Raw genomic sequence first — 27,181 nt, 5'->3', positions numbered from 1 at the left:
GTTATTTTTACCAATGAAACATCTGTAACTTAGTCCACTGAATGAAGAATTACTGAATGAATGGATTACTTTGCATGGATGAGGTTAATATGGTAGCCATCTGAATCAATAGGTATGAAATGGTAAAAGCTTTAAATTCATGCTCCTATATTAATATTTCTTTTGGCTGTAAACAAACAAGTTTCAGGTCACCTAGGTTACTACCCTCAGAGGGAAAAAGTGAAAACACCCCATTAAAATCTACATAGTTAAGGTTTTAGGGGGTAGTGAGGAAAGGCTATTTTCACCATGCATCGCAAATAAAATTTCCTAAATGGAATTTTGGTGGACTGCCACTCCAACCCTACGGTTTTCTTAACAGACAGCTCAAGGAGTAGCTTGCACTGCCGTAGATGAGGCATGGTCCTTTGCAGGTGGGTAAGTAGACCATATTGGTTCTGTTCCCCTTTCCATACCCCCCCTTTTTCAGTTATTACTGATGGCATTGTCTTCCATAGCAACTTACAAGAGTTGGGGCTGGACCCTATGCTTATTCCTAAAAGACTTAACAGGTTGAGGCATGCTAGTCCTTTACACTAGCAGCAGGGGACACAGTGTTGCTCAGGTGTTGGCAGGTGATCCTAAGAGCTGCAGCATATATATTTCGGAACTATGTATATTCCTTACTATGAAACTAAGCTTTCAGTCTTGCAGGGAAGCTCTCCTGCTTGCTAATGTAATATTTGGCACCTTACTCCCTCTTCCTTGGTATTACATTCTCTAGCAAATAGGGATATGTATAAACATAATCTTCGAGAGTTGCATTATCTATTTTGATCAGGATATGCATCTATATGAACAGAGAGCACTTGACTGTGCTACAGGATTTGTGCATCTCCCATTCCTACAAGGATTCATCTACTTGTGTTGAACAAGATTAAATCAGTTTAGGTTAGCTGCAAACTTGTGTGTTGTGTTCCATATTATCCCACATCCTTGTTGTCATGTTTTAAACATGGTTCTATTTTCCTGTGGAAATTAATGGGGAGAGGGGAAAGGGAAATAATTACTTGAGGACAAAAATTAATTTATCTAGCACATTGGGAATTTCCTGAAAATTTTAGAGTATTCCCTTATAATGTAAACCAAGTTATCTTTATCCAGTATGAGCATTCTGTCCCTTTCACATTGGGCCCCATTCCCAGAAGGATGCTATGTGAAGAAAAATTGGATCCAGCATGGTTGTTCCATCTCACGTTTCATCCATCTGTGCATGGAGCTTGATGTAGAAAAGCCTTGTATTCTATGGCATGATTGTATCCTTGCAATCATTTCAGTAGAGGCTATTTCTCCATGCGCTCTATCTGGTGTCTGGGGTAAAAAAAATAAAACCTTTTGGTGACTTTGGGACGCACTGGATTACAGTAACTGAGAACAGCAGGCAGACTGGAAGACTTCAGGAAAGAACACTCCTGGCTGTAAAAAAAAAATAATTAAAAAATCCTGGAGCCAAATCAATCTGCTCTGCCCATCTTTAAAGATCAATAACACAACATGCAAGTGAGACTTAATTGGCCAGGAAAGTGCTCTCAGTTGTTTTCCTTCTGGCCTGCTAAAATTAATGTGTGGGGTGATTTGTTATTAGACAGAAATAGGTACAACAATGTCTGTTTCCAATGGGAATGCTGTGTTCCAACTTGCTGACTGGTACCTAAAACTAATGGGCATCAATGCATGTAAACTCAGCAAGATCATCTTCATTATCTGTATGGCCTAGAGAGCCATCACGAAAACTAAAGCAGAACATGCAAAACTTGTACAAAACACATTCACTGTTATTTGTCATTTAGTCACAACAAGCCATTTGGCACGTAAGGCTCACAGATATCAAACCAAGGGCTAACAATACAGGAAGTACAGCACTTGTGTGAGCCACGGGAGTTCATTCCACCATCTCCCGTGTATTGTGCTCCATATGGCAAAAAGAAATTGGATTTTTGGGGGCGGGTGGAGATTCGAACAAATCTGTGGTGCTGTAGAATGTGAGAGAGCTTCACATGGGAAGGAAGTTTGACTCCTTGCTAACATCCAAGTGACTCTGGGCCTTGCTGTGTGGCAGACGTTGATCCGGCTGCTTGAATTATGCAGGTTGGTAAAATGGTGAATAAAACTATTAAAGAAGCTAGATGCTTCATACAACTATGGTGTTTGCCCCCTTGGAGCATGAGCTGATTGACAGAAGGGCCATGTCACCCGCCCCAGGAGCAAGTGCTTAAAGGCAAACATTTACAGCCAATTTAGAAAGGCTGATTTAAGACAGTACCCTTAAGTCTACAGCAGGGAACAAAATGTGTGCATGGCTGCAAAGGATATTTCTACATGATAGGTATAATCTTGATCGAAAATGGATATGGATATCAATTTTAAATGTTACTTAAACTTAAAATACTGTAGCAGTAAGTTCAGCTGATTCTTTTATCACAGTGTTTGTCCAGTAAGGGTTTGTGTTCACCCGGCGCACAAAGGTGCTTCCTCAAGTCCCTTTTTAAAAGAACTGAATTATCCAAACAGAACAGGAAGTGATGTATTTTTTAGACAGGCGGTGCTCAAGGCTTTAAATTTAAAAGTGCCCCTGTAGATGAAAGGATTATGTGTGGATGGCCTTATTAAATTGCCCTTTTCCAAAAAGTAGAGTTTTATATTATCTGTGGATATGGTAAAACTCTTGACTTGGCTGTTAAGCGGGAAAAACAGATGTTGGAGTTTTGTAGTCCCAGGTTACACTCATAGGCATTGTTCTCACTATTGAATAAGAAATCTTAAAAACAATCTTTTCTATTAGCAGCCACCTGATTAGGGATTTCTGTGATGTGCACACAGTGCTATGCTGCCTGCAAGGATCCCCAGTTCACTTCAGCGGAGTTAACGTCTCCAGACTCCCATTTCTTTGCATACACACACCCGCTTCCTCCACAGAAGTAAATGGAGAAGGCAGAGTCCACAGTAGCCTTGGCTGGAGCATAAATAGCAAAAAAACAATGAGGAGTGCAAAGGCTTGAGTCCTTTAACTGAACACCAGCAACTGCGGACATATTCCTGTTGATTTCAACCTCCTGTTGGATCAGGCCTTTAAAATATTGCTACAGTACTATAGGTGAAATAAGTCACACTGGAGTGAATGGCTCAATGCCCCAAGAACCCTGTCTGTCTTCTATTTACAATGCAGTTGCTTTCTCAACACAAAGACTCCTCTTACCAGTGACTTACTCATATATTCAGAAATTGGCTAGAGAAAACATGGATCATTCCCCCCCCTAATTTTTGCCTATATGATTTAAAAGTAAAATAAAATTAAAAAACCTACCATCTAGCATACCTTGAAGACTTTCCATAGCCTCCACAAGAAAAGGGAGGCCCTAAAGTGCATTAGTTAGCTGTATATTTGCAGGGCAACAAAGAGCCAGAGTTTTCATCCTGAACGTGAACATGAGGCACACAATGCACCGAAAGGTAGTTGCAACTAAATTCTACTGAAAGAATTGAAGATGAGGTCCCATTGATTTCACTGGTTCATCAGGCTAGTTTTCTATTAACCATAGCAATCCAGATGGCCTGTTAATTTGAGCATTCATCCTGATTTGTTTGCGGGGAGATTAGAAAGCAATGGCTTTTTAAATAAACATTCATTCTGATACGCTTGTGCAGAGGTTAGGTAACAGTGTTATCCCACACTTTCCTTACTGCAAAAAGGGCTGATGTTTGGGGGGTGGCTTGTTGCATGAAACCTGTCAACAATTACGACTGTGCACCCTGGTGTGTGATTGAATCCCACCCCAAAACAGTGACAATCTGGCATGTTCATGTGGCCACTGTAGGTAATGGGGAGTCTATGTGCATGGGGCTAATGCAGAGCAAGGGTGGTGTTGTGTAGTGGTTAGAGTGGGCAACTCCCAACTCAGTCACAAAATCGACTAGGTGCCTGTCTTTAAAAAACCTACCAGGATTACTGAGAGAATAAAATGGGTAAGGGGAGAATCGTGTGCTCCAACCTGTAAACCTAACAAATGTAAGAAATTAAAGTCTCTCTGGGGGGTTATTTTTGGGTGGGGGGGTGGGGTGTCACTGGAGGTCCCGTCCCCATTGTACATACTACTAAAGAAGCAGTGGTTGTACTACTATGATAATATATGTTACATCATAGGTCCAATGGCAAAAAAGCACACCTGTGCCTCTGGGAAGTAGAGCGCAGGGAGATGTGAAGAGCAGCTAGATTCTGCATGTATTTAATAGTGTTCATTTCCTTACGTAGCTTTTGGGTAGAAAACTGAGCAACAAATGAAATGCCCAAAAGAAAATAAACGCGTGAACCAGTCACAACTAACTTTTGGTGACTTGTGCCCAGCTTCCTTTATTTTCAAGGGATGTTGGTGCCAGTTAAAACCAAAAACCAGAGGATTGTCCTATATTTCACCTTCCTAGCAATTATAGATGCCTATGAGTGCAGTTCAGAAGGCGGAGCTTGTGCACGCCCTTCATTCATTTTATAGAGATGGAACAGGAATGCCCCACATGTGTTGCTGAAACGAGCGAATCATGCCTAGCAGTGGTACTTCCTGGACTGCCCCCTAGCTTACAAGTATGACTGGAGGCTAGGGCACTTCAAAGAACATAATTCAATGTCAGCTTCAGATGTGGTTACAAAATACTTATATAATTTTCCTTATGAAATTTGAAGTGGCTGTGCTGTGCTGCTCAAATGTTCAGCTCCAAAGAACATGCTGTTCATTTTTTTATCAAGACATGAGTACTAAGCTACAATAAATAAAATATACATTACCAAACAATTCAGGGGCAGTTTTTTTGTACAGTAATCACATCTACATTTAAAAAGTCACCATCTCTTCAAATATGTGTGACAATTTTGTACTCTAAACATGAAGTTTCCAAAGTAAAATTTTCATTATCTTGTACTGGTCTGATAATACAAAGGGAAGCTTTGAGTCTCGATAGGCCAGCTTCACGTAGTTTAGCAGGTAGGCGACTATTTTTTATTATTATTTAATCTAGGTATTTTCTATCAAAAGACCATTTGATCCCCCCCCCCCATTTTTAAATTTTAACTTTTTACATGAACTGCTTTTGTGCAATGGCCTAAACCAGAAGAAATATTCAAAACACTAACCACAGTCTTGTCCCCTTACCTCTATTGCTAAGAGGGGGGAGAGATTGGTTCCAGGGAATTAAAATAGAGTGCAGTTAAATATAGGGATTCTGTCCTAAAATAATTTAAACAGGTACCGTTTCCATGACAGGCGATTTGATACACTCTTCATGCAGTCTGCTCTTTTCTGAGAGGCTGAGCGAATTCTCAGCGGGATGCTCTGGGAGGTGAGTGCCGCCATTCAAAGCAGAAACAAATCCATCTTGAGAAGGACTTTTCAAGTATGAGGGAAAGTCCACTTGGGAGTGTCTTGGCCTATGCTCAGCGTATAGGCTACTACACGGAACGGTGCCGTCGCTCTCCGAAGACGAGCAGCAAACTATGACGGACGGGTTTGAAGGAGGATAAAGCGAGCCACTATAACTTTCCTCTGATTGCCGTGTGTAGTCCACAAACTGTTCTGAAGCTGGATTATAAGGCACCAGAGAAAGATTACCATTCTTAACTGTATCCCTTTCAGAGTAAGCCTCACGCATCTGGCTAGGAGCGCCAGGGCTGTGGTTCTCTATTTGGTAATAAAGCGCTGAGGAGTTGCCATAGTAGGAGGAAGCCTTGGAGTGACTCTCGTGCATGGCAGTGCTGTCGGAGTAGCAGAGGACCGAAGGAAGAGCTTGCACCATGTCGCCATGAGCACCCAAGCCTTCCACAAAGTCATCCACCTTTTCCTCGTCATCATCCTCGTCGTCATCCTCTTCCTCTTCCTCATCTTCATCTGTTTCACTGGGTGCTAAACTCTGGGTGCTGGAATCTGTAACCCCACTACAAAAGCTGCTAGCGTCTTCCTCCTCCTCTTCCTCCTCCTCTTCCCCTGGGCAGTCCAAGTCATCAGCCGACTGCAAGTGCATCACACCGGCCCGAGATTCTGCTTCAATCTCAAAGTTATCCGGGACGGAATATTCTAGCGGGTGGGCTGCGGGGCCCATAGAGCTGCTGTGAGCGCTTATCTCGCCGTGGCAACCGTTCAGCGCAGAGACCTGCTGCTCTCTGCTCTTCTCCAATTCAAGTTTCATTATAGTGTGCAAAAAGTGAGTCCGAACGCGGATAGGGTTAAATTCAATTCTACCTGCCGTATTGCTACATCCTTCTTTAGTGCAACCACATGGGAAAGACATACGATCCACCTTTAGGAAAGAGACCATGGATTAACTAAGGGTCTGGGAAGGAGGAACTCTATAGTGCAGAACCTTGGCAAGCTTGAAATTGGCAGTAAAAGCCAGGAGCTATATTCAGGAAAGCTGCCTCAGATATATGGTCGAAGGGGTGGTACGGAAAATAAATGATTTACATTAATTTTAAAATGCCCAGTCCAGAATATTGCATCTTGCGGAAATAAATCCAGAGCAGGGGGACATTGGAAAGGAAGAATCTCAAAATTGGTTGCTCCATAAAAGACACCAAAGGTAAAGGGACCCCTGACCATTAGGGTCCAGTCATGACTGACTCTGGGGTTGCGGCGCTCATCTTGCTTTATTGGCCGAGGGAGCCGGCATATAGCTTCTGGGTCACGTGGCCAGCATGACTAAGCCACTTCTGGCAAACCAGAGCAGCGCACGGAAACACCATTTACCTTCCCGCCAGAGCGGTACCTATTTATCTACTTGCACTTTGAGGTACTTTTGAACTGCTAGGTTGACAGGAGCAGGGACTGAGCAATGGGAGCTCACCCCATCGTGGGGATTCGAACTGCCAAACTTCTGATCGGCAAGTCCTAGGCTCTGTGGTTTATCCCACAGCGCCACCCACATCCCTTAAAGGACACCAAGGGCAACGTAAATGTAAAACTGCTGATTGCTTGCTAATAGGAAAGCTATCAAGATTTGTCTGTGGGGGTTTCATACTCTTTTCTAGAGCATGAGTCCCCCTTCCCCACTCTGCTGGACCCAAATGATCTCAACTGTTATGTTACCATAGCTGTCAACCATGGTCACGCTTAACCAGGCTTAGGACTCATTATCAGAAGCCATGACTTATGAGAACCTTATTTACGCTGCTCCCCTGTAGCAAATGGATAGGTGGGTGCTGCCACTCACCTGGCCTCCCAACAGCGTAGTTGCTGTTGCATACTGAGATAGGCATTATAAAGAGACTCCTAGAATTTCCTACCACTGGGGGAAGTATGAAAAATACATTAGGAATATTTGAATGGTGGGGGGAGGATGCCACTGGGTTTAAAAAAACCCAAATACCTGTAATTATACTTTGGCTTCTCCTCGTTTCCCCCGGCCCCTTTAAGACTGTACTTGAGTTCAGTTCTCACCTGGCATTTTATGCCTGCAAGGCTGCAGGTACACGTTTCTGGGTCACAAAAGACTCGACAGTCACAGCCGCAGTCCTCCCTTGACAGGCGAATGGCTCGCAGCTCGTGTTTTTCTTCTACGTCAATCTTCTTGACCCCGGAGGCTCTCAGGAGTGCCCTTCGCTTTTTTGTTGGCAGAGGCTGTAGAAAGAAGTACTCGTCTACTTCTGTGTTATCTAGATCTATATCGTCGTCGGAAATGTCGTCCAGTGTCAAAGTGTTTGCTTCCTCAGACTCCACGGTGCCGTTCTTAGTCATCTGCAACACAGAGCCATGAAAGAGCATGTGGGGGATTCATTGAGAAGAAGAGCCATTCTCAGCTTGAAAACAGTTAACAAGGGCAACAAACCCTGTTTTTATCATGAAAGGCTATATGAACATGGCTTTCAACCAGTGCTTTTTTCTGGGGGGGGGGCACATACCCCTAAACATGTTATGAATCTAAGTTTGGCCTCATTGAGGGGCAGTATTTCAATATGAGTAGGAAAATGAGAGTATGCCTAAACATTTTTTTAGGGGGGGAAAGCACTGCTTTCAACTAAGGAGCTCCTGGCATAGAAGTGGGCTGGCTTGTTCCAGTACTGCTTTCTGTTATGTATGGCACTGCCCTATATAGTGTGAGGCCATTCATCCTTCTACCCCAGTATTATCTATCTGAACTGGCAGCAGCTTTTAGCATCCCTAACTCCTAGTACTAGCCACTTTTCCTAGGTGAGGCTACAGACAATCCATGATGGAAAGCATCAAATTTGTCATGCAAAAGAGGGAAAAGAAAGGCACATGGGAGTATTGGCAACAATTTAAGTGGCAGGGCACTTTACTTTTGAAGGAATGGGTTTCTGTGCAGTCAGTTTAAAACTGACTCAACCCCCCCCCCCTTTTCTTGTTTCTCCAAGAGAGCACTCTAAAATGCATAAAACTTGAGCTGTTGAGCAAATGCATAACAAGGACACAGCTATATAAACAAACTCTCTCCTTTATCAGTCACGGCAAGGGATGACCCTGACTGTACCAGTAGAACAGAGAAGACACGTCTGTGCCTTATCTTATGTCCTGACCACAAAAGACGCACAAAAGTCCGGGAACAACGCCAGAGCGTGTTCTCAGAGATGACGACCTCTTCCTCCAAGATAAGAGTAGGAAGAGGAAGATCCTTTTATGGTCAGAAGTACAGGAAGGAATACCCTTTTATGGTTAAGAATACCAGAGCAAGAACATATGTGATGTCAACCTGTGTACATAGGCTGACGTGGTTGGATTCCTGGGGAAGGAGGGAGAGGGTGCCTGGAGGATATATATACTGCATGTAATCTCTGATTTCTTTGGACCTGCTGTGGACTCACCACGCAAGTGCCTTCTGCTATCCGGAGAGCAGAATAAACTCTTTCTTTGAACCAACCTCGGTGTCATTTGACTTCCTTCCTCCTGTCCCGGAGCAATGCAGACCCAATCAGTGAACTCCAATAAGGCTACACTTTCAGAAACCTTCCATTCTAATGGAACTGATCCTCAACCTAATGTTAATCTCCAGCTTTGCTACTGCAGTAGTAGCCATCTTGTTTTGCCTTATCTATGACATACTGCAAAGGTCCTCTGAGACCTGAATTTTGCCACGAATGAAGAAATCAGTGATGTGGGGCAGAAAATGTTCCTGTTTCACGAGTTCCTTTGTAGCAAGGAACAGATGCCAATTGCAAATATGACGTTAAGGAAGCTTAGCAGGTTCAAAGCTTTGTTTACGGAATACAAGCAAAATAAGCATGTTAAATTGGATCTGTCTGGTGGTAAAGGTCCTTAATTCCCCAACCCTTCACAGGCCAATTTTGACAATCGCCTTTCAATCCAAGAGCATCGATGTAACTACTGGTAGCTGGTCGGCAGGTACAACTGATTGGCGCTGGGAGTGTGCCTGCAATGGAGCATGCTCAGTTTTGCACCCCTGGGAATGGAGCTTTCGTCCTTCATTTGAGAAAGTGGCTTGAATGCAAACTGCTTTGGAGCCGAGCAAATAAGCCCTCCAAGCTGCGCTAGGGAGTTCTCCCACCAGGAACTGTCTAGTGCGGACAAGCCCAGTGTGGCTTCCTGTCAGTGTGATAGGGACCCCCACTTGCAAATAAACTTTAGGCTGCCGATTGTCCCTTTGAGGCCACGTTCGCAGCTGCCCCACACCTGCCATTGTGTGCGACAATAGTTGTGGGACAGGTGGGCATGCTTTGTGGGCAACAACCTTGGAGGCCAAATTGACAGGCATAACTTTGCCTGTGACTGGAGGCTCCCTACAGCTGCTCTACAGCAACAGAAATTTTTCCTATGCAAATTTAAACTAATCTGCATAGGAACCCCTCCCCTCAAAAATATTAAGACTGCATATTAATACACCTTCTGTTACATATTTGTATTCAGCCCTACATAGCCTGAGACCTCAGAGATAGTAGGCAAAACAACGCCATCTGCACACAGGAGTACTCTTGAGAACCCCAAGGTTTGCAGAAATTCTACTAATCTTTAGAAAAAGAAAACCACTAAGTAGGAAGGGAACCCTGAGAAAGAACCCAGTGAAGACAGAGCATGCTCAGTGGGCATGGAATGCTGACTGACTGTTGATGAGAGGTGGAGATGGAATGTCCATAACAGGAGCACTTCATACTGCAAACGTTTATTGCAGGTCCCACATGTAACTGCACGCTCTGCCATAGCTTCTTTGATTCTGCAGAGCCACAGACTAAACAGAACAACGAAGCTGTGCAACAGCACCTACTTCTACTGTACAGCTCGCTCTGAGACCCTTGTCTCACAGACAGCACCGTGTACTTCTTTGAAACATGTAAAAATATTTTTGACACAAAGATGAGCCAATGTGCTGCTCTCTTTCCAAGTGGCCAGCAGGAGGAGCTCTCAAACAACCTGCAGCTGACCAGGGACTGTGCACTATGTGCTTTAAAAATCAACAATAGGCCTTTCCTGTTTCAAATGTGGTTTTAAATAATGAGTGGGGTGGGCAAATGTTGCTGGACTCCATCACCCTTAGCAGTTCACCATTCTGGCTGGGACTGATGCTGCTTGGAGCCCAATGACATTTGGAGGGCTCCAGGTTCTCCACCAAAATACATTTTGTTCTCTTACTCATTTTTTTGTTTTAAGCAGAGCTGCATAAAACCTGTTTTTCTCCGTCTTCACTAGAACGAAGGTTTTTAAAGTTGTTATTTTCATCTGTGCTAATTATTTCCTTTTGTATTTTTTAATTTTGTATAGTGTCGGTTTTGCTTTTGCTTTTTAAGCTGCCTAGAGCATTGATGGGAAGCCATGTACCGGTGCATATCACCACTGCCACCATCATCTTGTAACAACCTATTTCTCGTCTGCTTTGTTCCTAACACTGCCAGCGCGATCCCAAGACATGTGGGATGTGGTCTGCTTTGCCCACTCCCCTTCACAAGGACAGAGTTGAGGGACGAATTTGCAGTAAGTTTTGACTCTGATCTGGATGTGATCTGCTTTCAAATCAGCCAAACTGAGTGCTTTAAATACTGCTGCAACCACCTGCTCAATCTGGAGTGCCTCTGTGGCGCTTAAGCAGACGATGTGAGTCCACTATGGCCCACCGGCCATGTATGGTGACTTGTCTTCATGTGTGTGTATTTGCCAGTAGCCTGGGACCATAAAAAAATAAGAGATTGCTCAAGTCCCAGGCAAACAATATGAGACACAAAATTTTGCAGAGACAGTCAGTAGCATCATCTCTCTGAACGCCAGGTGTGTCCAGTACCTGTAAGCTCTGACTGGGCATGAGAAGGAACACATAAACAGATTGGTGCAGGACATGCTTCAGTCAGAGTCTCCTGCAAGTAGATACCATACAGAACACATATAAAATGGGTTCCAATATTTTATCCGGCAGCCTCATCCCACATTACCCAGATTCCTATCACAAAGCAGCGCTTTCTTAAAATAACCAGCCAAAATCTCTTGTGCAGAACAATCCGCACTAAGCAATTTGGCTAACCATATTTAAATTTTGATCAAAGCGAGAACTTTGATGGGGGGAAATGAATTGCCATCGTATCTGCATAGCAGGAAGGAAGCTGTCGCCTTAAAGAGCTCAGGTGGAAGCCTATTACAAATCTGATGAGTTAATGTGGGAAACGGGGAAAATGCCAGCTTCCTTGGGGCAATTGACATGCAGCCATGTTAGAAGCGGAGACGAAATCTTGCCAAGGATGTAAGTGTGGCAATTCCTCTGTTTCCTGCTTCTTGCCCACACGGTAGAGAGGCAATGCAGTTCGCTGGCCTTGTCCTTACCTTGAGCTTTAAAGAATTCAGTTTCTCCTCCCTGAGATGCTCTCTCAACATCTCTCGGTGAAGCCTCTCTTGCTCCATCGCAAATTCCCCCAGTGTGTACTGGCGCACACTGTTGTGACGTGTGGACATGCCCAGGGTGCTTCCTCCCTGGCTGGGGACGCTCGTGAACCCTTGCCTCCTTGTGAAGTAGTACACGGTAACGCAGTTAAAATGAACATTCTTCGTCCTCTTCCGCTTCTCTCTTTTCAGAATCGATGATGCTGCAAAGAAAGAAGGTGACCAGCTTAGAATGAAAACCGTTCTCACCATTTCACAAATTCTCAGCAGTGGGGTTCCCCAGGCCAGCTGGTGCTGAGCACCTCTGCCTGGGGGAATCAGGGCTGAGGAAGGAGTGCTGGTGGTAGGGGCAGGCATGAGTGCAAGTTGTGTGTGCCTCCACACACACAACCGATTTCCCATGTGGGGAGAGGGAGTTATTCCCATTCTCGGCCTTCCTCGCTCTGTGCAGTTAATTGGGTGGAGAAGCTGGCCTGTTGCCAGTTTCCTTCTCTCTCCCTCCCATATCAGCATACATGCTTAATTCGGCATTCAACTTATTTTCATTCATTTTCATTATGGTTATTAGCATATAGTGCTACTGCCACATTTAGTCAATTCATTAGTTTTGTTAACGGATCAAAAACATTCTGAAAGGCTAACAAACTACCCCTTCCCCCCAATCAACGAGGAAGTGGATTTATAGCCATCTTAAGTTACGGTATTTTTAGCAATCCTTAATACAAAACTGACATTTTCAAAAAGGCTTTCATTCCGTGTGAAAACAGGAACTGCCTGTTCAAAGACAATACCTGATGTGACATGTTGAATTCACACATCACAACAAAAGAATATTGGGGGGGTGGGTTGGTTGGTTTTTGAACTGCTTTCTCATGTGCCTATTTAGGCAGGGTTAATGGATTACTCAGCTAAAACTCTTAGGACTCCTTGGTCATTTAATCAGGTGGTAGTCAATGTTGCTGTTAAAAGTTTTGCTGCAGTGCAGTTCCATCAATGTTCATTGCGCTTTCCAGAGCAACTTTAATTTGTTTCCAATCTCAATTTCCGATCTTAACTGTGGAACAATGCGAAGACAACAAAGGTGTTGCAAAAGACATTCAAAGGTGTTCCAGTAAAAGCAGGCACTGCTTCTCTTACGAGACAAACCTAACTGCTTATTTTTATATAAAGCAGAATAGAGGCCTAGAACCTCTAACTATATAGCCAGCCATCTCAGAGGTAACAACAACATGGAGGTTCTTCTTCCCATACTGTCTCTAGGAACCAGGTGCCGGGAGTTAGGACAGGAAGACTTAAATACCCTGGGAGTGGACCTTAGGAAAGCCTATTTCCTCCTGGGGGCACCTGCCCTCCAAGCCTGTCTGCCATTGACCAATTTAACAGGAGCCAGATTTCCAAGCTGGCGAAGGGAGCCAACGCTTGCCCACCGGAAGTGAAAATCCAGTCAGTCCTGGTTTCCGTCAGGTCCCAGTGAAAGGAGGCATTGCCAACCTGCCACACCCATTAGGGCAAGTGGACTTACTTATTTTTACACATCTGTAAGTTGCATTTCCATTAAAAATACAACAAGACAGAATACAACAGATAAAAGCAAAATCAACAAAGATATCCATAAAACATAAGAAGCTAGACAGTCCTTAAGGGACTTTGACCCCAAGTTGTTTAAGACATTATGAATTAACAGAAGTCCCTTGAACATGGCAGCTCTCTTAGTGGTGGGGTAACATATTGCCAGTAATCTGGTCCTGTGAGCAGTCTGCACAACTGTGGACCAGATAAAAGGGTAATCCCCACATAAAGCACAGCTATCAAGCCTTCAGGCAGTGCCAATGCATGGGCCGCTGTGGTCAGGCTGTCACCGTTCAGGAAAGGTTGCAGCTGGCAAACCACCTGAACCTGGTAAAAGTCACTCCAGAGCACAGATGTCAACTGGGACTCTAGTGACAAAGATGGATTAAGGAATACCCCAAAAATGAACACCTGCTCCTCCTTCAAAGAGAGTGCCATCCCTTCCAGAACAGGCAGCTAATCTATCTCCTGGACATGGAAACCTCCAACCCACAAGGCCTCCCTCTTTATAAAGGGACCCCTGACCATTAGGTCCAGTCGTGGCCGACTCTGGGGTTGCAGCGCTCATCTCACTTTATTGGTTGAGGGAGCTGGCGTACAGCTTCCGGGTCATCTGACCAGCATGACTAAGCCGCTTCTGGCAAACCAGAGCAGTGCATGGAAATGCCGTTTACCTTCCCGCCGGAGCGGTACCTATTTATCTACTTGCACTTTGATGTGCTTTCGAACTGCTAGGTTGGCAGGAGCAGGGACTGAACAAGGGAGCTCACCCCGTCGCAGGGATTTGAACCGCCAACATTCTGATCGGCAAGTCCTAGGCTCTGTGGTTTAACCCACAGCATCCCTATCTTTATTTAGGTACCCAACATAAAACAAACAAACACAGGGCTTTCTTAAACCTCAAGTAACTTGGATTGGCTAATTAAGGTTTAAGCAATGGAAACATTATTACCTGCCTAGTGAGTATCTTGCCCCATGTTTTCACAAACCGATTACTCTCTCATGGCATATCTTGTGCATGAGAAATTAATGCCAGTCACACAGTGATGCTATTTAAGTAGCACAAATGCACGATGTGTGTTTGTCTTGTTTCATTCATTCCTTCGTCTCTCCCATGTGCTGCACAAAAAGGTAGACTTGTCGTCATGCAGTTGTTACATCAGAAATAAATCAACCTGTCAGGAGCATAGTTTTCCTACACTCATCACACAGGCTGTGTAAACACCAGACCTTTTAAAGGGCATTCAAAGCACATACCCACACCCCAAGAATTCTGGGAACTGCAGTTTGTTAAGGGTGCGAAGAGTTGCAGGTTTGTGGAGGACAAATTACAGTTCCCAGGATTCTTGGGTGTGTGCTTTGAATGTGTTTTAAAGGTCTGGTGTTTATCCCTTTCTCATGCATTCGAACATACTTTCTAGGCAATGCATACTGATTTTTGAAAAGAGCGCTTTAAATAAAACAAAACAGCTCCTTAAATGCGTTATCCCTGCTGTGCAGCTGGTCCAGACAGAGATACCTCATGCTGGAATTCTGAATGCTTTTGTTTCCCCACAAAGAAGCAGGCCGTTGTTAGTCTGCAGTGTAGAATATTAACCGCGCACACGCATTAGCTGCTTGACTCCTGAAGATACGACAGGAGCCTGCCTGATTTACTGGGAGACGGCAGTAGGAGACTGGGGGGGGGGGGAACTAGATGATGAGTTATGGCTGTGCAATTTAGGTGCGACAGTTGCACAGGTATGATGGGAGAACAGTAATGGTCAGAAGGGAGGAACTGAGATGGTCATAAAAGATGCTGACAGCCTTTGTAACATGAGGCCATATATTTAACAGCAATAAGGCACAACAGGACGTGTGAGCTGGTTAAAAACTCTTCTGTCTCAGGCAATTAGAGCCATTTGGCCTTCAGGCCCTTCTTGCTGCCACACATCCACAGGGAGCAATGCCAGGGTTTTTTAATCTTAGGCAATAGATGGGTTTCAACCCATCATGTTATTGGGGCAGGGGTGAGGTGGGACCTGTGACCAGTCAGTGAGTAAAAGAAAAAATAAAATCACAATATTTTTCTCAAACTGTGTTCAGGGAAGGAACTCTGTGGTTCTTTAAAAGATCATCAGGGACACCTGAGTGAAAAGGTCAATAATGATGGATTTGTGTCCCTGAAGTTGTGAGGCCCAACGGTCTTAGCCAGTTTCCAGCGCAGTTAGCGTGTGCACCTCTGAACATGCTGCAGAATTCTCTGCAAGGCTTAAAGCAGTGGTTGGGGATTATGATATGCTGATATTTGTCACCATCCACCTGTCTTGGGAGACAATGGAAGAGTGCACCCTTGGGGGTAAATTCTAACAACTGGAGAGTTACAGCGCCTGCTGTGGCCGTAAAGACTGACATGGGAGACACATGTTTTGCTGCAGCTGGGGCAGAAGAAGGCATCAGGTTGTGCTGATGCAGGTATGCCTGGCGTTTCTTTTCTCTGAGTTCCTCCCAGTGGTCATTCCTCCTCTGGTCACTGCTGTGGATATACAACCTGATTGTCTCCAGGCACTGTGGTTGTCTGCAAGGGATTCCCACATGGCAAGTTTAATGTTGCCAGCCTTCAAGGCTTGCTTGCAGACATCTTTGTTGGTCTGCCAATGGGCCTGGTGCCTGTAGTTTGCTGGACTCCAGTTCCCATTATCCCTGACTATTGGCCATGCTGGCTGGGGCTGATGGGAGTTGGAGCTCAACAGCAGCAAGATAAATGGCTACAGATTCCTTGCTACCGGCTTTAAGGTTCCATGAGAGGCAAGTCAGCATGGAAGAGGTTCCCTTCCATCATGCTCTCAACAGATGCTTCCATTCATCTTTGGTGCTTCCTGTTCTTCAGTGACCCCATCCATACCAAGGCCATCGCACAACCTAGCCAAAACCTGGTAACAAAAGTGAGCCAGGTATGAAATAATCAATGTAACTTTCTCTTGTGCACATGAAACTGCCCAACACAATGACATGATATGGAGTATTATCTCTAGATACGATTAGTGTAGAAAAACACTGGCTGCTTTTTTTATTACCTTTTAGACCTCTAGCACTGCTAAAGCCCAGGACTTCTGGAAACGGAAACAGAATACCTTTCTACCAAAACCACAATCTTTTTCCTATAGGAAGCAATTATAGATCTGTTTCATTTATACCTCCAGGTGGCCTGTTTTATTAGCTTCATAAATAACTGAGTACACTATCACAGAGGGCCTATATTACTTTACAGCCATTATTTCATTGCTTTTATTTTTTAATTGCAACCTGGAACATTATTAATACACATTTGCTCCCATTCAGCAAGGGACAGCCATGTGAGGAAGCAGGCATCATCTGAAGGCACAGCTGAGGTGCATCCTTATTGCTACATGTGGCAAATTAACACCCTAGAAGAAAAACAGGATCAACCCTCTTCCAAGTCATGAAAGCTTCCTGCCTGATTGCACGGAAAGCCTGTTTGCCACAGACGCGTGACCAGGGACAAAACCGTCTTACCAGAATCTGGCCATTTGTTTGGATAAGAGCTGAAATTGGCACAGAATGTGCTCCTTGTTAAGTATGAAGCTCCAGGTTTTATCTCCAAATAAAGCATCTCCTAGATCATCCCCTGATTTTATATCCTGCTCTTGCACAAGGTTCTCAGTGGTCTCCTGTCCAGACTGCTGAGTGGTTTCACACACGATTAGCTCCAGTAAGGCAACAGCATCTGGTGTTTCCAGCCCATCAACTAGGCTCTATCCTGTGTCAATTCTGAGTGAGATGCCTCTCTGAGACTTAGAGATCCAATGTGACCTTTAGTTGGTCTTTGTATGAGGAAACTCCTTACACATAATCTTGCTTAAGCAAATTCTACCAAGCTTTCCAAAAATAGATCACGGAATTCCACCGGCGGGTGGAGGTGGGGGGGGGTCTCGGCTCAGTTAAAAATAAACTGATGCTGTGAATGGAAAGCATGTTTGCCTTGTTTGCAAAAAAGAAAATGGGGGGCGAGAAAAATTAGCATAAATGACATGTCAAGTCTTTTAATCTTTTTCAAGCACCATTTCTACTGTAAAAAGAAGTTACTCAGTTACTAAACATAAATAAATTGAGCTTTCGCTGGCTGGAATCCAAAGTGTAAGCACTTTCCTCAGCAGTCTCAGCTATTCTCCTCCTGTCAAAGGCACATTAAAATAAATGTGAGCCATATGGCTCCGCAACAGAGTACCCGCAGGTTTACAACCAGCAGGGCAATGCAATTCGTTTACTGCCATCAGAGAAATATTTTAGGGAGAGGGGAAGTCTCAAGGCAAGAGCGTGTAGCACAGAGCAGCCCGTTTCTTTTTCCTTTTGTTTTTTAAAGCAACGTGGCAGACGACAAGGCTATTCTTAAAGCCACTAACCCATTTTCCTGCTATTTGATGTATTCTCAGTGCTGTGCTGGAACATTCTAATAAAAAGGATTAACCCCATTCTACACCCACTCCCTGGATTTCCCACATAGTATTCATCAAGTCTTAACAAGATAGGACTGTCAAGTGTAATTCATCATCGCGGTAATCCAGGTCAAAACATCACTTTTCCAAAAGGCCCACTTTTAACAGCCATCCTAGAAAGCAAAGCCAGACGAAAGGCTCACGGACGCTAATGGACTTTAACGTCATGCACTAAACAAAATGAAATCTAAAGAAACAAAACAGATGCCGCCTTAATGTGCACTCCAAAAATAGCTTTGTTCTTTCTTGCAGACAAAGAGATGCCTTCTGTTGAGTCACAGGACTAGTCCATCTAGCCCAGTTTTGGTCTGTTCTGACTGGCCACTGCTCTCCAAAGGTTGCAGGCAGAAGGTTCTCTCCCAGCCCTGCTTTCCAAGCTCCATTAACTTGAGATTGCAAGGGACTGAATTTAGGATTTTGTATGTGCAAGTCATGTGCACTGCTGCTGGGATATATGTGGCTCCAATACATCAAGCTTTTAATTTGGATCCTTGCAAATCAAAACGTGGACCAAACTGCAACCACAGCCTATTCAGGAAAGGAGACACCCTTGTCTTACATGAGCACTGGCCTCTTAACCAACCAGAGGATACCACTCAGGAATATCTGCTGCACCACTGTCTAGTCTACATGAATGGAACATAAGCACAGATGACCTTATTTGGCTTAGTGTTACATCCAAACCCAGGGCTGTGATTTGTTTCCCCCATACAAACCACTGAGCAATGAGCCCAAAACAAACCTTGGTTATAGCTCATGGTTTGTTTGGAGATAAACAAACCATGAACCTGGGTTGAGATGTAATGCTAAACCAAACCATGGCTTTGCTCCTGTCAACGCAATTGTAAATACTGGAACCAGAACCAGAAGCTAGTCCCGTTGACTTCAGTGAGACTTAGTCCAAATCAGGTTACAATACTACGCACACAGAACACTAAGATACGCAGCCCAAAAGGGCAGTTTTTAATCCTACACTTCAACTAACATTTATTGTGTCAAGAGCTTTCTAGTCTAAATCTTAGCCTCACAGTCACAACATTTCTGTCATAGCTTTAATTCCAATTTATACATAAGTTCGAAGGTTTTTTGAGTTGATTATGCTGAATGCTGCTGTGAGCCCTGGGCAGAGCTCAAGTTGTAATGTGACTAAGCAAAATACACAAAGCATTTTTGCCATTGCCACCATTTTACGCTGATGGTGGAGGAACAAGGTAGGCAGAAGTTTCTAGGCCTGCAACTTGTGGGGCTTTGTGAGGGTGGACCTCCTTCTCCTCCCTCAGGCCATATCCATTCTATCCTATGGCCCCTGGTACACCCTTCCAGGGACCACAGTATTTGATTTTATTGGCATTTTACTGTTCTTCTCTGCTTAAGTTTTGATATATTTGAGGGATTGATTGTTCTTGCTGATGCTTGTTCTGCAGACTAGTTTTTACTGTTTGTAAATATTGTTTACAATACAGTGGTGCCTCGCAAGACGAAATTAATTCGTTCCGCAAGTTTCTTCTTCTTGCGAGTTTTTCGTCTTGCGAAGCACGGTTTCCCATAGGAATGCATTGAAAATCAATTAATGCGTTCCTAGGGAAACCACCTTCAGACCAGGTCCGGGGACAGTCTGTCCCCCGACCTCTTCTGAAGGCTGGGGGGGGGGGGGACAAGGGCTTTTCTTCCCACTGCCAGCCTTCAGAAGGCTGTTCTGAAGGCTGGTGGTGGGAAGAAAAGCCCTTCTTCCCACCTCCCGCCCTGCAAGCTCCGGGGACAGGAGGGCTTCGCTCCCGCCCGCCAGCATTTTAAGATCGCCCGGGACAGCAGAGAAGTCTCCGCTGCCCCGGGTCCAGGAGTCTCTGCTGCCCCGGCCTTCAGAAGAGGTCCAGGACCTCTTCTGAAGGCCGGCTGTGGGCGAAAGTCTTTGCTCCCGACCGCCAGCAATTTAAAACAGGTCCCCGGAGATTTCCCTATGGGCTTTCGTCTTGCGAAGCAAGCCCATAGGGAAATTCGTCTTGCGAAGCGCCTCCAAAACAGAAAACCCTTTCGTCTTGCGGGTTTTCCATCTTGCGAGGCATTCGTCTTGCGGGGTACCACTGTATTGTTTAATAAAAAGGGGTCTATAATCTATTTACATAAATAATTAGGTATTCATCAATTTCATAAATATTTTTTTTAAAACAACAACAACAATTTAAGCTGTAGTCCTATACCCTTTTACTTCACGGTCAGTTTAATTGAACTTAACAAGACTTCTGAGTCACAATGCATAGGACTGGTCTAAGTAATTTGCTTTCTGTGTAACATTTTCCTTTTTGTCCAGCTTTGTGTGGGGAAGCCTGCAGATTTTCTTACCAGTATCTCTAATCATTACCATAAAGGGATGCTGAATAAATAAACCTAGCAGTGCATTCAGTAAGATTTTCAAGTCGTACTTGGACTATGTTCAAAGCTACTCTTAGTAGCTATTTAAATACAGTTGTGGCATAGCTCACCTTGGCCTCAAACCCTAAATCCATTCACCAAAGCAGTCTGCTTTTTTATAGTTTATGTTTTACATTTTGTATTTAAGCCAACAGTGTCTTCTCAGAGCACTCTGCAAGGAAACACCACCTGATCAGCCTTCGCTCACAAGTAGCAATCCTTCAGGATATCCTTCACTCACAATTGCACCTCTCCATTTTTCTCATTATCCTCTTTTATTTCCATTCCCTCCTTCATTTTCTCCAGTCTGTTCCACATTTTTTATTGTCTCCCCCTCCTAAATATGTGGTGGTTTCTGAGATGGTTTACACAGCACATCTAAATTCCCATGCACCTTAGGCCCTCATGATGTCTGAAACCAAAAGACCCTCCCGCCAACTCTTTCTACAACTCTGAACAATAGCCATAGTGACAGCTTCTTCAAACTAAAGGCAAGGGCAGCAGGACCAAATAGTGGGTCTTGTGGGCAGTGTAGAAAAATATTTGTGCTCTGTCCACACAGTAAAAGCCCAAGTGTGATGGAATGCTCAACGTTCCACAGGTAGTCCTCTCCTCCTGGAGATTCTCCAGAGTGACGCCCCATGAGCCAATGTGCACATGTGGAAGTATTTTGCATATGCACACAAGGTCCTGAGGTCCCAATCAATAGACTGAAAGCCCTAGACAGAGCATTCTGTTTCTAGTGTCAAGTCTGGTTTGCTGTGGAACAGGTGTGAAGGGAACAAGATTGTAAACCTTCAAAAGTGTGACCAAACTTCTCGCAATGTGTGGACTAGTTCACACATAACGTGCCACATCGTTTGATTTTTCTGCAGTTGATGAGTATCTTTTTATTGACCGGCAGAGCTAAATGTGTCAACTGACTCCACTGAAAAGGACTGCATGTGATTTAAGGGATATGACAATCCTATATCCATAGCCTAGGGATGCTTGAGAAAAGCAGTATCTGCAAATTCTGACACGAACTGATCTGATCTGCAACTCGCAGTCTAACATTCAGCTCTTGGAACTTAGGCTGTAATCCTAACTCTACCTGCCTGACTTGAATAGGATTTACTTCTGAGTAGGTAAGGTTAGGATTGGGCTGTTAGGCTACCCACCAGCTTTCACACTTCCCAAATATACTGATGCAGTTCTTAGCTCCAAAAAAGGTCACAAAGTAGCTTTTTAAAATGTGTGCTCCGATAGAAAATATATTCAGAAATGCATACTTTCAGAGAAAATGCATTTAAAATACAGGGCAACCTCAGAGGAAAACCCACTGAAATCAATGGGCATAACTAACTTAAATGATTTGATTTCAATAAGCATACCCTGAGTTTGACCTTGTTGGATACAGAGCACATACTTTAATATGTATTTAAATGTGGATTTCTACCCCCCCCCAAAAAAAAGGACCGCATGATTAATGAAGAACAAAATTGAATTATGGGTGAATGCATGCAAAAATGACATGGGACGGAAACAGACTAGTTTGCCTGTCCTTTCCACAGTGTAGTCACAAGTCATCACTAGATCCTGTAGCCCCAGAACAATGAACACCTATGTGAGAATCAGGCTCTAGTCCCAACATCTGTTCCATGATGTTACTTCTTTCACTGGCCTATATTCCTTACCCCCATAAAGGATGGGCACCCATCATAATTTCCACTCTCCACAAACCTAACTGAACCATTCCAGGTATGCCCCTGACACCTTCACAAGATCTCAGAAAAGCTGCCCTAGCCAACTTAAGTATGACAGACAGCACAACTGGCTGACTGAAGTGTGATCAGGCCATTTTATTTTATTCCCGCCCCAGAATGACAAAGACATTACACAGAGGCCCCAGGAGAATAGCCTATTATTCCATTAGGCAGATGGACGAGGTCAGAAGTCAAAAATACATTTCAGTGTGCCTTGTTATAGAAGGATTTACTTTGCTGTTTATATAGGCTGCGGTTTGCTTTTGTTGGTAAGTCTACCATTCATTAATTTGAGGGCTTTGATGCCACAGCTGTACATGGTTTTTTTTTTGTTTTTGTGTTTTAAAAGAAGTCACTGGCATTGGTTGGAGTCGCGTTTAAAAAATAAGGGACTAGGTCAGGGAGTCCAAGCGTTCCTGTTCACTTATGCAAGCTGCATTTCACTCTCCCAAGTTCAGGGCGCAGGATGCTTTGAAATGCAATCGTCACATGCACTCACATCGCTTCAGCGCCTGAGGTTTGTAACTGCTTCCCAGGAGGGAAAATATCTCTCCACTGTCTGGTTTAATAACCAGATGAGACTCCTATTCAAGGCTCTTTCTGAAGCAGCAACAGCTTTGCTTCAATACTAGGCAGGCTGCTGGCTCTGCGCCAACTCCCTTTCTCAACCTCATCACCAAGGTTATTTCCTGACAGAGCCACAATCCATGGACTACATTAGGAAGAGCGGATTTATTGTTTTCATTATTATTATCATTGCTTTTTTTCTGTACAGCAACTTTGAAACCTGGAACATGTTGTCTGATGCAAATCATATACTATAGCAGACTAAAGGACAAAACACCAAGCTGTGCACCCTTATAGCTTATTCAACAGAAAGAGACATGTGTAGTAATGAAAACTGGTAATTTCATTTCTTAATTTGTTTTGCCTGTAGCTGACAAACAGTGTTCTTAGCTACGATTACAGCGTTTTGTGAATTCTGGTGACAGTAGCCATTCGGAAACTGACCCAAACCAATTCGACTTAGTGTCTCCTTGTTTTTAAGACACTCCACAATTCTGGAAGAAAGAGCCATAGGACAAAAGCATGTCCCTTTATTCCAAATGTCTCTGCTCTGAGCAGCCTGAAATTTATACTGTTCTGTTCCATGTGGAATACTTGTATGTGCTTTTATAACTGTGTTGGGCTTGCAACACACACAGAGACACACTCTTTATTGCTGGGACCTTATGGTGAAGGATGGGCAAAAGATTCTATAAATAAATAACCAAATAAATGGGCTAGGGGGGAACTACGCCAGTTTATCTTCGCAAATGATACAAGTTGTTGAAGACAGGGTTGTCTTCTAGTTGAACAATTATGATTTGTTGTTTTTCCTGGTTAATTTACGCCAAATTTTGATTACATTTAGGAAAGCAATTTCTGGCTGTGCAGCAATCGTTTCCTAAGCAATGACATTTGCTCAGGAGGTATTGTGACTCAGCTTCTACCTTTTAGGCAGAATTTGACCCAGAGGTTCTAACTGGAGAAGCCCTTTTCTTTTCTGTTCCCCCCTTCCCACCCCCACGTGCCCCTCAAAGTATTTTTACCCATCTCCTGTCATTTCTACCATTCTCCTCTCACACTCATCTTGTACCTTGTCCCACCACCTCTCAAACTGCCCGTTTCTTTCATCCTTCCCTCCCCAACCGCACCTACCCCTGAACCCTGGTCCTTTTACATTAATTTCCTCCTCCTCTAACAGCTTACATCTCTTATCCCCTTCCTTTCTGTAGCCAAGCAAGTGAAGAGGCACTGGGGAAGGCTGTACCAATGCGGCCCATCTAAAAGTGGCCCAAGGCCCTACTCTTTGAGAAACACTACTCTGGATCAATGCTCTTCAACTTGGGTCCCCAAATGTTGTTAGACTACAACCCCGATCAGCCCAAATCATTGACTAAACAGGTTGCAGAAGATATGAACTGACTCTAGATTATTTGCAGTCATTGCAACGAAACCTGAGCTTGACTGTGGGTCTGAAGCTTAAGAATATTCTTCCTCCCGCCCCCTCAAATGTGTGTGCTATAAAACATCAATTTTACTCTCCAACCATCAAAACCAACCAATTTAGAGTGAGCCTTTTTCTTTGCTACTCCCAGGCAAACCCTCATCTTTACAAAATATCAGCATAATCATAAGCAAACTCTTGCCTAGAGTAGGCATGCTATTTCTGCACCCAGCAGCTGTCAATACCACAAACTAAACTGTTTGCAACATTTAGTTTCCATCTTCAGCTATAAGGAAAGAGTAATTTGTTTCACAGAGCACTCTTTTTTAAAAAAGTGAATATAGTACTTTGTTTCGCAAAGCAACCTGAAAACACAGCTGGCGTGAAAAGCGACGTTATTGAAGACATAGACCACAATATTGCCTTCCATTGCATTGTTCTGAATTCTACTAGCATACACTGCAGTGCCAGAAATGGTCTAATCATTTGTTCATGTTATCTGCCACTGCACTAATAGACAGGGCTTAGTATTTATAAAGAATCTATGAATCTTCAAGCTGACCTAGAATGCCCATACCAGATACTTAAGCCCTGATGGCTGCACATACAGTTGCCAGCCCTGCCATGTGCAATGTACTGTCATAATACAAAGATGATTAGCAGTATTTTATTTTGCAGTTTATATCCCACATTTCCAATAAAATGCAATACAAAACACACTTTAAAAACTCAGTAAGATCTCACATAAAAATCTACCAGGTTAAAAAAAATAATCACCTTACTCAGATGCCCAGTCATAGATTCTTCCACATCTCAGTGTCTCTCTAAGGGAGTGTACACATTGCATAATAATGTGCAGTCAACATTGGATGCAGGCACCTTTTGGATGTGCTATACACACAGAAGCATCCCCATGTAGTCCTTGTCCCACACTATTTTGTCAATCAAAAGTGCATTGTGCTAGAACAGTTTTAACCCATTTTGTGCGGAGAATGCCCTTTTCAAGCGCTTGCTGAGTACATGTGTACACATAGAATGCGTCCTCAGGTCACTTCCTATCAGGGCAGGCCTACTGACATTATAGGGCTGTGCCACTAACATCGCCTCCATATACCAATATGTATCACTTGCATATCAGTATATCAACACACCAGTTTCCAGCCTCTCTCTTTTGAAAGTTTGTGAAAAAATATGTTTTTCAAAAAAGTTTATGGAAACATCAATTGAGGGGAGGGGAAAAGAGAAACCTGTTGCACATTAGTAAGAAAATGCTCCCACCAGTGTGTATAGACAACACTGACAGTAGCTGCTGCTTTAGATGATGCTACAATGTGAAGGTGTGTAAAGGTAAAAGGTAAAGGACCCCTGGACAGTTAAGTCCAGTCAAAGGAGACTATGGGGTTGCAGCGCTCATCTGGCTTTCACACCGAGGGAGCCAGCGTTCATCCACAGACAGCTTTCCGAGTCATGTGGCCAGCATGACTATACCGCTCCTGGTGCAACGGGACACCGTAACGGAAACCAGAGCACATGGAAATGTCATTTATCTTCCCGCCACAGCAGTACCTATTTATCTACTTGCACTGGTGTGCTTTCAAACTGCTAGGTTGGCAGGAGCTGGGACAGAGCAACGGGAGCCCACACCGTCATGGGGATTCGAACCGCCGACCTTCTGATCGTCAAGCCCAAGAGGCTCAGTGGTTTAGACCACAGTGCCCTATGTACAAGAATACACAGTGGAAAAATGACCCCTGTGCATTTCAGTGGCTATGTGTGTACACAGCCCTACTCACACCCTTACAGCCATAACAAGAAACCTCCTCTCCTCTCCTTGGGAGGCCCTTCATATTCCATAACCAAGCTAAACCCATGTGTTTTTTTGGAAACTGTCCCCCTCTTTCTCCCCCCAAATTCCCCCTTGTGGGTTCCCACTGCTCACCAGAGAACTCTAACCACAAACTCATGGACACACTCAATCTCTCTGGAACATAATAATTGCTTTAAACCAAATCAGACCATTGGTTCATCTAGTACTACTGTCTATACACCATCTGTCAGTGACTTTCTGGGATTTCAGACCAGCCTTTCCCAGCCCCACCTGGGATTAAACCTTGGGGTTTAAACCTTGGACCAAATCATGTGCTCCATCTGTGAGTTATCCCCACCCCCTTTGTCAAACCCACTTGGGGATATTTCTTCCCTTTCTTATGCCACCATTCGGAGAACCATTAGAATCAATGCTGAAACTTTTATAGCTTCACACTGAAATGTCTTTCTCTCTGCCCAATTATTCCTGCTGTTCAAGTGTTCTAATAAGCAGAGAGAAGGAATCTAAAACATCAGAATAGGCAGCAGAAGAGTAGGATTATAATGACTGACCTACATTGGTATTCTTAGATTATTCAGAGCCAACTATATTAACAGAACTGCTATCTTTACTATAATGGGGCAACAGCAGAAACTGTATGATAAACCCAAAGCACACCCACTCTATTCTCTTATAAACATGATGATTACTAGCTTGTGCAACAACGGGTTACACTATTTTATACATATCCTGTTTGTTCTCTTATTTATATTTTGATACATTTGTAGTCTGCTTTTCTATACAGAATATTCAAAGCAGCCTATAGACGACAACAAGACAATATTAAATAAAGACAATGTAAATGATTGATCATTACATAAAGCATTAAAAATAACAAGCACATCCAGATCAAGCTGTCTATAAAGCCACTAGTTGGGTGCTGTATTTCAGCTGGATGCCTTTTGAAATAAATAGGTCATTTGCCCTGAGAAAGTCAAGCAATGATGGAGTCAGGCGGATCTCTCCCGGGAGGGCATTCCATAAGCTAAGGCCCTGTTCCTCATTGTTGACTGCTATGTATCTGAAGACAACTGGATACAGACCAGATCTTAATGCCCAGGCTGGTTCATATGACCAAAGACAGTTCTTCAAGTATAAGCTTCTCAAGATCCTGGCCAATTTAGGTCTAGTTCAGCCACATGGTTCCACGGCAAAGTCATTCGCCTGATCAGGGCCAGTTTCAACACACCCAGCACCATGCAAATGACCTAAAATGTGTGGTGCTGCATAAGTGCATATTACCATGGGGCCAA

The 27,181-nt window shown here is 43.8% G+C and overlaps 1 protein-coding gene across 3 annotated transcripts in view; it reads right to left on the bottom strand.

Annotated features, from left to right (window-relative positions):
- Positions 1–27,181, bottom strand: part of CSRNP3 (cysteine and serine rich nuclear protein 3) — an 88,716-nt gene that overhangs the window by 1,315 nt on the left and 60,220 nt on the right. For 2 of the 3 annotated variants that reach the window (XM_082236821.1, XM_082236823.1), the window contains 3 exons: positions 11,796–12,055; positions 7,458–7,754; positions 5,278–6,321 (listed from right to left, as the gene is read on the bottom strand). In XM_082236821.1, coding sequence (XP_082092947.1) covers positions 5,278–6,321; positions 7,458–7,754; positions 11,796–12,055 — 1,601 coding nt within the window. Of the gene's footprint in view, positions 1–4,083; positions 6,322–7,457; positions 7,755–11,795; positions 12,056–27,181 lie in introns of those variants that run through there. The other variant, XM_082236822.1, reaches the window with a different exon arrangement.

Source organism: Podarcis vaucheri (genome assembly GCF_965113315.1).
Source record: "Podarcis vaucheri genome assembly, chromosome: 1".
In the NCBI taxonomy this organism is placed as follows: Eukaryota; Metazoa; Chordata; class Lepidosauria; order Squamata; family Lacertidae; genus Podarcis; species Podarcis vaucheri.
This window is presented reverse-complemented; position numbering and strand designations above follow the sequence as displayed.